This window comes from Glossina fuscipes, unplaced genomic scaffold, assembly GCF_014805625.2.
Source record: "Glossina fuscipes isolate IAEA_lab_2018 unplaced genomic scaffold, Yale_Gfus_2 0, whole genome shotgun sequence".
Lineage (NCBI taxonomy): Eukaryota > Metazoa > Arthropoda > Insecta > Diptera > Glossinidae > Glossina > Glossina fuscipes.
In genome coordinates this window covers 28,230,066-28,243,062 of record NW_023998414.1, presented here as the reverse complement: position 1 = coordinate 28,243,062, position 12,997 = coordinate 28,230,066, and the positions used below count along the sequence as shown (strand labels likewise).

At 33.6% G+C, this 12,997-nt stretch overlaps 1 protein-coding gene across 2 annotated transcripts; it reads left to right on the top strand.

The window, feature by feature from the left end:
- The first annotated feature begins 367 nt into the window (after positions 1 to 367).
- On the top strand, positions 368 to 3,786 carry LOC119644556. 2 transcript variants are annotated; one of them, XM_038044140.1, is made up of 3 exons: positions 368 to 447; positions 1,644 to 2,426; positions 2,537 to 3,786. In XM_038044140.1, the coding sequence occupies exons 2-3, from the start codon at positions 1,696 to 1,698 to the stop codon at positions 3,096 to 3,098; spliced, it is 1,293 nt and encodes a 430-aa protein (XP_037900068.1). In that variant the 5' UTR covers positions 368 to 447; positions 1,644 to 1,695; the 3' UTR covers positions 3,099 to 3,786. The 2 variants fall into 2 exon arrangements, with proteins under 2 accessions (XP_037900068.1, XP_037900067.1); XM_038044139.1 differs by having other exon boundaries at positions 1,644 to 2,435; positions 2,537 to 3,783.
- The last annotated feature ends 9,211 nt before the right edge of the window (positions 3,787 to 12,997 follow it).

The following is a 12,997-nucleotide window of genomic DNA, read 5'->3' as shown; positions in this document are numbered from 1 at the left end:
ACATATCGATGCATCAATCTACAAACTGCATGAATGCATTATTTGGAGGGAACGTGTTTTGTCATTTATCAACATCAAAATAGAGACAAAAGACCTGCCCGCGCCCTTACAGCCAAGTACAAAACACAATGCGTAACAATATTTTTAGTAGCATACGCTCTTTATGCTAAATGCTTTTTTTCCATTAACTTTTCATTCGCTGTATTTGCAGTAAACAAACACACATGGTTTTTTTTTTGTTTTATTAGCTTTTCTTTTTTTTTTTTTTTTTTTTTTTTTTTTTTTACATACTCTGATCTCTTTTTATATTGAGGTTGTAAAAATTTTAAAGTTTTAATAGAAATTCAAATATTTTTTCAAAATTTAGTTGATTTGCAACAATCGCGTAGAACAGTCGATTAGCGTTAACTCGTTAACCTATGTTAAAGTTGAATGATTTTAAAGTGGGTGAGTTTCAGAGGATTTTGTATTTAAAGTAAACGTCGTATTAAATCATTGCAATCAAACTCTGGATAATAATTATGACATAATTAGTACAAATGTTCTATAAATGTAAAACGTGTGTTTAAACGGCGAAAAAGAGAAAAGAGAAATGTTTTTGAAAACATAACGCGATCATTAGAATCGTTAATTGCGTTTGGTAGAAATTTGTGCAAAATTCTAGATTAATATCAAGAGACATATATATATATAACTTTTAATGATTTTGTTTCTTAGGGCATTTTGTTTGGTTTTTTGTTCCTTCGTTACGCGGATCAAGTTCACATCTAAATTTGATCTGACGAAATTAAAGTGCATGAAAGCTTATAGGTTCCTTTTCCAAATTTTCGTAATCTTAGACCTCGAACGAATGGATTGATAAGCCAGAAATGGGTAAACTTGGATTAGCCTTAGATTTTTCAACTTAAACAAACTTTTGATATGATATAAAACTTTATTACAAATGCTAAGAGAAGGTTCTTCGATTTCAATAAAAGATACGCAAAAATGTTTAAAGAATAACAATTATATAAGCAATTAACTGCTTACTATCTATAATCATAAGTAAGCAAAAAGAAAGAAAGCTAATCAACTGGGACCCAGTAAAAATATCTTATAATTTTGAAATATGGGATCCACATCTACTATAAGTTGTGAGCTAGTGATAAAAATGATTTTCGACTTATCATAAACTATTTTCGATTTTTAGCGGATTTCTATGTGTCGCGATCGCTTTTTGCTGTTTACCTTGGGTACCGTACCCAAGCGGTTGGAAGTGGGCATTCGCCTGTACTTGTTATATTGTGGTTTCGTTTTCATATTCGAACATCGTACATATGCTAACAATATAAATCAGACGGACAGACTTAACTTGATAAGGAATATGCGTCCTCCATAGAGCTTTTCAGAATGTCTATGGGCTTTACAACTGGAATAAGATATCTAGTTCTATCTCTCCCAAGCTCTTCAGCTCTCGATATAAAGATTAAATTTCAAAAAATATTTAGTTCGATATTCTTTTTTATTTTTTTTTTTGGGAATTTTTGTAAAAACACTTGGAACTGAAATTTATTTAATTACTTAAGAAAAAAAAAAAAAAGAAGAATAATTTAAAAGTTTGTGCAAAAGTTTTTTTAAGAAAAATTTTCATTCTTTAATTTCAGTGTCTATTAAAAAATTCAATTTAAGTCTCAATAAGCGATAATAGGCGGCATTATGCGCTTTTGTCATTCTTATTATTTGCAAGCCTTTATTCTACTGATTTATTATCCAAGCATACTAACATTGCAAATACCTAAAGACGTGGAAATTTTGGATGGTTACGAGTTCGATGACTCTCCCGAATATTATGGCAGTGATGTCAGCTATTATGAAGCTCGTAGTATGTCTACGGGTTTCAATAATAAAGTTATTCGCAATAAACGCTCATCGTTAGAATACGATCAAGCAAAAGGCTTAACGAGTAATTCGGATTTTAATAATAATAAAAAAAAAGTAAAAGATAATCATATACATAAAGTTGAATCGGAACGAGTAGAGTTTTATGAGCCACGTAATGTACAAAGCGAAAACCTAACTAATACAGAAGATGAAAAGCAGGAATCTTTGCCAAAAGCTGAAAAGCAAATAATGGATCCGGATTATGATTATTATTCACAAAGACATATAGCCGGTTGGCATAAACTTGAAAGGGTTGATAATGTCGAAGACGATGTCCTGCCAGAGGCAACAACGGGTTACGCGAGTCATGGCCGTCAGGCTAGAGTCAATTTTATAACTCAACCACGGAAAGAGAATGAATCGGCCAAAGAGCTGCCCGAGCCAGTGGTAACTAAAGTAACTGCTCCTACAGTTAGGCATCATTATGATCAAAAGTATGCTGCCTTCACTCCAGCCTACAATTATGAAATGTATCCTTCTAGATCTTACGATCCTTATCTAAGACGGTATGACAGGTATTTACCATAAAAGAAATAAAAAAAAAGAAAAGAAATTTTTTCATTTTTCTTTTATTTTTTTTTTACTAAATTAATTTATTCTTCCATTAATCTTTTAGATATGATGAGCAATATTCACGCTATGATCCGTACAATTATGAGACACATTTTCTTTATCGTCGCCATTATGATCCCTATGACAGTTATAGTCCTCGGATGCCTCAGTATCCTGAACCATATTATAATTATCCTGATCGTCGCTATGATATCCCTGAACCTCGTGAATATCAACCGATTTACAATAATGAAATATATGATAAATCAGCTGCATACACTCCTCTCACTTATCCAGATTCGTATGCAGCCCCCACTGCTTATTCTAAAGATTATCCTCGCAATTACCGACGTATCGTTTACTACGCTCACTTACCGGAAATTGTACGCACACCTTACGATTATGCAGGTCCGAATAGTCGTTACGATTACGATCGTGATCGTTATACAGGTTTGTTAAGTACTACTAAGCCGCGTTCAACAATTTATAAACTTGAAAAACCAGGAGGTATTACTATAACAACAAATTCGAATGCTGACTCAAATCCATATGATTACATGAAAAGAGATAAGAAAGAACGTGTCACACCAAAACCTATCAAATCAAATCACAATGGACGTCAATAGTTGAAAAACTTAGATAAAGAAACACAGGAAGAGAAAATAGTTTTAGCATAGAAATGAAAATATTATGAAAGGGAGACAATAATATATATATATAATTATCACGTGTGTACTGAGCAACATTACAGAGACATCATACGCCACACGCCTTTTTTTTTTTGTGTTTGAGATTTTCATGACTTAACAACCTCCTCTTTGCTTCTATTAAAAGCGATATAGGAAAGTCTTACCGCATGTATTGCTCCATAAGGTTTAATTTGATTCAAAATTGCAAAGTTGTTATGAGAAGGAAACGTGTTGTTCCCTCTTAAGGGATTAGGGATCGCTTACGAGACCAGAATGCGATTGTATGTGTAACTTCATATCCTTTATCATTGTGAAAAGGATTAAAATTGTCTTTTCATCTGCAACTTATTTCCTCTACAAGAGGAAATAAGAGGATACTAATACTTAAGTAGAAAAAACAATTCTGGAGTCCATTGGAGACAATTGATTTTTTATTTAATTCGCATTTCTGTGTGTAAAAGCGAAGAGCCAGAATAATTATTCAGAAATTTGTATCTAAAACTTTTAAAATTGCGCTATAAATAAGAAGCGATCAGACTAAAGGTTACCCTTAAAGATGAGTTCTCGTTCAAGAGAGATATTATACCTAAAAATTGACTAAAAATTGATTAAAAGCATTTGAAGAGGAATTCTAGCTCTTCATCTATTTCCCTAAATGTTCATCATCTTAAATCTTAAAAAGGAATCAGGCACACATTAAATATACCGAAAATAGTCCGAATAGATTTTATGAAATCGTTCTTGGTTATGATGGGTATGAAAAATCTGGCATAAGTTGTGTAAAAACTTTTTCTTAAGGTTAGTTAAAAGAAGAAAAAAAAACAAAAAAACAAAAACAAAACAAAATAATGAATTAAAAATTTTTTGTATTCTCTTTTTAGTTTTATAAGATAATTTTGCTTTAAATCGACTTTCATGTTTTTAAAAAAGCCTACGTAGTAAGGATAACATTTTCTTTCTTATCAATTACACCATGCAGCTCGTAGCAGGTGAATGAGGAGCATCTATATGCTCAAAATGGTCATAAAACTTTAAACAAATAAAAAGTATTTTTGTGAAAGATTTTTTTTATTTTTATTTCTGAAATCTGTTATGCAATACGAATTGGGAAAAGCTTATGAGTTAGTTAGTTAGGTTCCTCTTAGTTGGTTAGCATGTACTTCCTATGTATTTATGAGACTTTTCTACGCTGCACTATTAATAGTATAGTACAAGGATAAAGTCAGTTTATATGGATGACTTGAGATAAACGCACTTTTTATTATTATATCGATTGCTTAGCTTGTCTGTCCGTCTGTCCATTTTGTTTTCTTGTACTCAATCTAAAAGGTTGCATATTTTTAAGATATTTTGATGAAATTTGGTATGCCATAATGTTTGAGATCAAGGACGAACGCCATTGGCAACGATTTGCATCGGATCACTTTTCCGACCGCGTTCCATATAACATCTTTTTTTCAAAAGTCATTATATGCATAACACTGCAAAGTAGTGTAGGGTATTTAATGGTGAACCATTAGTTTTTCCCTTACGCTAATTGAATTTGATGACAATTAATTAAGCCTTTGGCGGAAGGACTAAGAAATTTGTCACTTTTTTTCATAACTCATGTAAATTGACAAAACCATCGTCAGTTTAAAGGCAAAACGTAAACTTACCTAAAAGCTACACATTGTTACTTCAAAATGTTGTTAAGTTATTCAATAATTTTTATCGCAGTCCGATGACCATATAAGTCGTTCAACTGGTCTCTAATGGTTTTGGCTTTTTTTTATTATTTATTTATTTACCCATGAAACTCAGTCGATTTCAATTGAATGTTAGAAGTAAATCTTGTACAGAGGCAAGTATAGATCCAAGTTACGAATGAACCCCCAAGTATGCAAAATCTTGGCAACCGATAACAATGAACAACACCAGTTAATTTTCGAATCATATTGGATTGCAAGTCAGTGTAAAAAGTCCGGCATTGAGTTTAGGTGGTAGATATCACTTAGGCGTCTGCAAAATGCAACTCTGAACGGATCGAGCAGCCCATAATTATATTTACATTGACTTAGCTTAATGAAGATAAAGTTCTAAGGAAACGATTAGGGACGCTAAAGTTGATCTCACCAAGTGATGCGGGCGAATCGATAGTACCATTTATTAACTTAATTAGGAGGGAAGCGTCAAAAATATTTTTAAGTTATTTATGGCTCGTATGGAGCATTTCGGGTTAGATTATCGCTTTGTAAGCTTAATTGAAAGTTGGTTGTTTAAAAAGCAGGATATACTGGATACAGTATACAGTCAAATGCCATTTTCTCACTTTGTTTTTCCGGTTAACCCCTTAGTTCAAAAGTTTTTGGCTAATGATCTAAAGAGCTTTCACTCAAGCACAAACATCCGATTGGCATATTTTATTAAATGGCTTCGCAGATCACGTTCACTTGCATTAAATGAACTCTAAAGGGATGCAAAGACAAACGTCTATGCTTAAGGATCAGATATTCAAACCGTATGAATCAACATTTTTAGTTTACAGTTTTTGAATATGCTATGGAATATGCTATGGGAGAGCACGTCCTTCTGTCTTGTTCCCGTTAATGAAAGCCTTCAGAAACGAAATAATCCTCGAAAAGAATATTTTATATGCATCAGCGCAGTCTGTGCTGCTTTTGCTGTTTGCCTTCGTAATATTTAGAAATAAGTATTAGGGACTGATCAAAATAAGATTATGATCAGATTTACTCATACCTGGCTTTTCGTCAAAATTGGATGACAATGTTGAAATTTGCCAAAAGCTCAAGATTTCTGAATTGAATGTAAGACGCCCACAAGTGAGGTCATAATAGGCCAAAAGTCATAACAGTCATAAAAGTCATGGCAGAGATTGATCGAAAATTTGATACAAATATTTCCTAAAAGGCATTTAGAATTTTAGAAATCTTGGACGATTAAAGGGCCTAATCAAAAATAGTAAAATATTTTGTTATGCTTATGAAATGATTTGCATAGATTGGTACGGAGTGAATTTGTTATGTTTACATTTTATGGTCGACTTTAGCGCTCAACACCTCCGGCATTTTCATATCAAAGAATAAAAATCATTGCTTGCAGATGTGTGCAGATAGTTGTGCTTGTTATCTTACATGTCTGGTAAGAAAATGATGTATAATGAATTTTTTCAGCTTATTGAATGAAAACCGAGTGTGTGTGCAAAATATTCGAATGACAGTTTTCTTTATCAATGTTAATCAATTAATTTCGCTTAAATAATCAAAGAGATGTAGAAAAGAGGAAAAAAAAAAAAATTGTTTCCCAAACTTTCTATAAATGCAAGATAAATGACCGCAGAGATGACATTAGCAATGTTTCGAAATAACAAATTATTTACAGTAGATCGGTTACATTACCACATACACATACTCACACTGCAAGTATTTTAATTTAAATAAATACAATAATTATGTAAATACCACGAGAGCCACGATCTGAAATGGAGAGAGAGAGAGAGAGAGAGGAAGTAGTAATTTGAATTCCCCTCCCCCCCGGATGCGTACATAAATGTTAAATTGCATAGCGTCACAGTTTGTTCTTTTTTTTTTTCTATCACTTCCACCCAAAAGAACGGAAATATGTTTAATCTTGCGTTAACAACAGGTTAACGTTGTGATGAAAGTTATGCTTCAACACATTTGCCATCATTGACTGGAAATGAATGACTTGCTCGTTCGCTGGATATGTCAAAAAATTCAAGAACATTCAAACAGTTTGTGTGTTTGTTGTTAATTTTAAATTCATTAAAATTTCTGTCTAATATGATATTTTCAGCCTCACTAAACGATGGGTGGGGTCAATAAGGTGGAGTAAATGTTGCCAATGGCTTTAAAATTTCATTTACAAAAATTGTAAACACAACATTATACTGCAATTACTTGTGTTTACAAGTGTACCTATCTACATATATATATATATATATATATATATATATAAGTATATATGTGTATGTGTATATATATATATATATATGTATATAAATATTGTTAGCAATCAATTGGTTGTAAAAGGCTTTTAATGCACACTCAACAACAACAACAGCAACAATTATGGGGGGAGTAAACAGAGGAAAGCGAGGAGGTGGAAGAGTGGTGGTAGGAGGGAGGGGGGGGGGGGGGAGAAGGCTACTACAGCTACTAGAGTCTCTTATCGTATGCAGAAACCAAAGTGTGTACATTTGTTTATGGTTTACTGGTTTGTTGCTGTTATAGCTATTGTTTGTGTTGTTTTTCTTATTTTTTTTTTTTTTTTTTGTTTTTTTCATCTTTGCTTGTGTGCCATCAAAGGAATTTTCGGAATTCTTAATTAAATTTACAATTAAAATTGCATGCGTTTTACCAAAACTTAAATACGTATACACGTAATACGTATACACATGAACATATATATATATATATATATATATATATATAGCTATAGCTAACTTATTTTATGGAGCCTGAATTGTCCAACAGAAGCATATAATGGTCTATGCTTAAGGATAACAGTACAAATGAAAAGAAGAAAAATTACAAAAAAAAAAAAAAAAAAACAAAAAAAAAAAAAAAAATAGGATATAAGTAAATCTTTACAATTTTTCAAAGATTTGCAAGCGTTGAATTCACTTAAATTAAACATTTTGTTGGACACATAATATGTTAGCAAATCAGAAAATTATAAACGTCTTAGCGCCAGCGTTCAATGCGATCATTTTCCCATTGTATCATAAGAAATTGTTGTTTAATATTTACGCGAAATTTTATATATATTTTTTTTTATATATGTAAATACAATTTTCGATTGCAATAGCAGACGACGGACGGATGCATTTATAGATTAATACTGATGTAGAAATTGTTCATTAGTAGGTAAAATAAAAAAAAAATTGCGCGAGCAAAAATATTTCGTTAAGCAAACATTTTTACGCGACCCCAGTCTATTCCCCAGTACTATTCAATGAGTTTTGGTCATCCTTTCCGGGAGCAAGAAACTTCTTCAAGTGTTCGCTAAATTAGGCAAATAATGATTTCTAGAACGGACATCTGAAGGTGTGTCGTTACAGTAACGTGTCGTTCTACTGTTGTCCACTTTGCCATTTCTGAGTACCACTTGCGAGCACGAACTAATCTTTGTTTTGGATAAGGGTTAATTCGTGCGATCGTCTTAGTCCCCCTTCGCATTGCAAAGATGAACTATTTCGAAGCACATTGTTAGGCACAATCTCCTTCCTATCGTCCGTTGCTGGCTGTTGTTATCGCGTTCGAAGAAATTCCAAGTTATAAACCATTCAGCGTCGCGTTCATTTGCATCACAAATTCTTACGAATTCTTCTTGAATTCGCTGAATAGTCAGGATTAAGTTTATATCCGATGTCTGTATTTATTCGATGCTTCCATTAAATCTAGAGTATATTCCCCTTTTTAGAATATAAAAAAACTTTTCGAGCAACGAATGCTCTTATTAGGGCCAAATAATTTTCTCATATAGCAGATATATTAGATCTTGCTTGCTGACGATTATAATGAAATCGTTAAATTTCATGCATAACGTTTGACTTGGATGATGGGTATCCAGGATTCATCATCAGACAAGCTCAGTACATTTCTATTTGCTTCACAGTATGCAATGTACCACCTACAAATATATATATATATATATATATATATTTATAAAATGAGTATGAAGAGTTGTAACAGTAGTAGTTTAAATGGAAGTTAAACGGAAAGTTTTCTTGAAGATATTTTGGTTTTGCTTTGTCTTTAAAGTTTGTTAATATGTCCAATATTTTGCACAACAAGCAAAGTTTTTGAAGGCAATATACGTAACCGTATATACAAGTGAACTAAAATAAGTTGAGCATAATACAGAGAATCTGTCAAGAGAGGTAAGAACTTTTTACAATATGCATAGCATATTTAAACTATTTTAAAATTCTTCGTTAGCTGCTTGCAAATATATGTATGTATGTACTATTTGCAATGAAGAATTTAATTTTGAAGTCTCTTGATTGGCATTCATTTGATAGATTTCACTAATTACATATGCATATGCATATAGAGTCGTTCATGAAGAGGCCTTCATTGTGAAAATCGTTTATTTTATGAGTTGGGTGACAGGTGGTGTCCTTTTGCCGTAACTAAATGTCGAATCAGCTGTTATGGCAAACTTTGTTCGACTATTTGTCTAAGCCAGGGCCAGGGCCAGGGGCGACAGCTTTGTTCTTTTACATATTCAGGCAAAGATGAAATCCTGTCCTCAAGTATTCGGAATAATTTTACTTAAAATTTACGCGGTCAAATTTCACTATTTCAATGCGTTGTATGTGTGTGTGTGTGTGTGTATTGGCCCATATCGCCAAATCTTTCGGCTTTGGGCGAATCTTTTATAAACCTTATCTTTTTAAAAAAAAAAAAAAAAAAAAGAAGGAAAATAACCGAGAAATTTGAAATTTCGATACTCTATAATATTGAGTGGGCATGGCCGATTTTTTTCAATTTTTATACAGATACGAAAAAATTCTTATCGCTATGTACATGTTTTTGGATAAGAGTAACGAACACAAAATCAAACAGAAACGTTGTTTATGTTGTTTCGCGTGGGGGCAGTTGGATTGGGCGCGAGGATATCGTTGAAACTATTTATCCCATCTTCAATAATAATTTGCGTGCGAGGACTTTTAATGCTTTCGGTCAATTTGAAGTTGACATGTTGCTTACTTCGATTCGTTTCAAAATTTTACGCTGATCAAGAATATATATACATTTAGCTTGTGGTGTCTTCAAAGCCTTTCTCTGACCTTTGACAAGACAAATGTATCACTCTCCTTTGGTTGTGTGTTTTGCGACGCCTGGCCTTATACGTTATGCACATGATGTATATTTATATGTAGATATAGACACATAATGTTTATGTATTGCTTGCAATAGCTTTTTAAGCAGTGTTAACGCCCTAATAATATGTGTGTGTCGTCACGTTTTAAGCCATTTTTGGATAAAATTAAACCCTAATTAAAAGAGATGATACATGTTCTTCAACATCGTTAGTCGTCTTCAATATTTCCAGTGAAGATTGCTAATGATTCCAATAAAACTTTTCCACTGCCATGTCGTTTTGGGATGCCGTGTGCTTTAATGGTCAGTTTAATCACATCAATTGTTGCAGATAAAGTTTCTTAATGACAGCTTCATTGCGTCGGAGTCGGAGCTCATAATATATTATGTCCAGTTGATCACATTACGTATAATTCGATTTATTGTCAATACTTTGTCCGATTGGCGACGTGATTGATTGTGGTTCAGATTACGGTCCGTGTTTCTTGCCATCCCTCACCTTGCATTAACATTTCTCCTTGAATTCAACACGAAAATCGTTTTCAACATTAACGTTTCTATGGTATATATCGGCCCATGTTCAACATTTAGAAAATGATGTTTCCCGCATTTTTGAAAATTTCACTTGAACATAAATCAGTCAGAGTAGTATCCACTACTTAAATTACTTTACCACACCGGAGCGAATTGAATAATCATAGAGTGAAACTCGTGTCCTAGAATGTGATGAATGTCTTTATGTTTTTTTTTTTGCTTGCTCCCTGAAGTAGGCACCGAAAACCTTGTACATTTTTGATTCGATATTTCGAAAAAATTTAACACGTTCTGTTCGTTTCTCCATTCATTGTTAACTTATCTCCTTTCTTTGTCTCCCCGAAAATTGTGCTTTTAGCCCGTTTGCACATGTATGGTTTGAAAAAAGTATTACCCTATCAGCAACATAGTCCTAATCGGCCAACTTGACAGCACAGTAAAAAGTTATATTACAATGTAGACTTGTAAACGGGCCTTTCTTCTCGCCCATGTTTCTAATTTTCTCGCTTGAGGATGCGAATGAACCCTGTCACCCTTTTTGGTTCGGATCACACCTGGTATATGATAGTGCAAATGGCCGCGTAATTACATATGATGGGACACAGATTCTATAGAGATCGATATCCGAAATGCCTAGATTTCTCAGGGGTTACCTGAAAGAGCTATGTTCGGTGTAATAGCCAGTCATGAGACGTATGTCGCTCCTTCGTAGTTTTAATAGCTTGCAAACTTTTTATTTGCCGCTGACTATGGCTACGCTTTTAATGGCTCGTCGATTTTGTCTGTGACCATTGCGATACCAGTTTTTGATATGGCTTTTTGATGCGCGACAGATGGATTGCAGAACTGTCGTATTCCTTCGGGTTTTCTTGTTGGCTAAACAGTTAGTCCTTTCGTTGTCTTCCACATCTGAGGGTCCGGGTACCCATATTAGGTGCACTTCGTTGTGATTCCCTGGGTGGTTATTCAAGGTTTGGAGGCATTTCAATACAAATTCAAATGTTATTGTCTGCTGCTTCACGGCTTTTAGAGCAGCTTAAGTGAAGAAGAATCGCCTTTATGAACATTCTGCGCATGCAGAGATTATATATAAGCTCTTGTTTGACTTATAGGAAAAGCATATTCCATTGGTATCGCCTTTTAAAAGTTTGGCCCGGTAATGCTTTGCCATTTTGCACTTTTGAATTGTCTGAAAACTATTTTTGCGCTGTTACTTTAGATTCAATAATTTGACCGTCGCGTCTCTCGGGTACGGCTACTCTGAATCAGCAAGAAAGTACAGAGCTTACGATACAGAGGTCCTGTACCCTTTTAACGATTTGGTCTATGCTGTCCTTGAGCATTGTCAGACAATCCTTGATATTACTCGGCTTTAACTTTTTTAGGCCTCTATTTCTATTGCTACAGAAAGAAGCGTCATGCCCAACAGTGCTTCTGGAGCACAGGCGGGGCAAATTATTTTACTTCGAAATCATGATAACGCACCGTGAGACGCTGAGTTTTATATAGTGCACCAGACCAAGGTTGCATTGGTTAGCAGCATTTTAGGGCTTATACCTCTTGTTTTACCGAATAAACGTTGACAGGCAAAAGGTGCTCTGGTCGCTTCTCCGGCTAGCTGTTTCAAAGGAAGATTCCAACATAGGGCTTTGTCAAATTTGACGACCAAGTATTTCACTTTATTTAAATAAGTGAGTTCGACTTTTTTTAGCGAGAGTATATTCAGTGACCATTTGCCCGTTTTAGAGAAAGTGACCAGGACGAGCGTAAAAAGTTACTAGAACCTATACTCTGAATTTCCCGGAGTGTTATCAAAGTAGAAGTTTGTGCAGCTCGTATGATACGTTAGTTTAAGATTCCCATAGTACAAATATGCACGATTTGCTTGATTTAAATTTGAATTTCTCTCTGAAATTTCCACGCGATACGTTTCTATAATTTTATGCTATTTTTGATTTTAACGGAAAGTGTTGATCTGTTGTTTCTTTATGACGGGATTCGAGATAAATATAAAATTTATTGTGGAGAATAGCGATGCAACCGATGATAGCGATATGCTAAGCGAATCGATTTGAAATAAATTTGTAAATTAAATCGCTACGACTCCTCTTAGGTTAGCGATTACTTGTTTAATAATCATTTGAAAATGTACCTAATGGTTGTTATTAAAGCAATTATCTATTGCTTTATGTGTATCACATTTGAAAATTATAACCGGATTGATCAGTCGCTGAATAATTGTTTTCTCTTCTTTCTTTTTTCATTACTTTTCTACTTATTTTTGTTATAAGCGAATTTCTCACACTCTCTTAATTTTCAAAAATTTAAGATATTTCCTACTGACGTACTCTCCATACTTGCTTTGTTGCTGCCCTAAATATATTCAGTAATCATAAAAGTTCAAATAGATAAAATAAAATTTTTATATAATTTATTTGTGTGTGTGTGTGT

What these genes read in the sequence shown, in the direction of transcription:
- LOC119644556 (XM_038044139.1), top strand. Translation starts at nt 1,696, where the DNA reads ATGCGCTTTTGTCATTCTTATTATTTGCAAGCCTTTATTCTACTGATT. An exon ending in TATCTAAGACGGTATGACAG is followed by an intron (nt 2,436 to 2,536) that starts GTATTTACCATA and finishes TTAATCTTTTAG; the next exon opens with ATATGATGAGCAATATTCAC.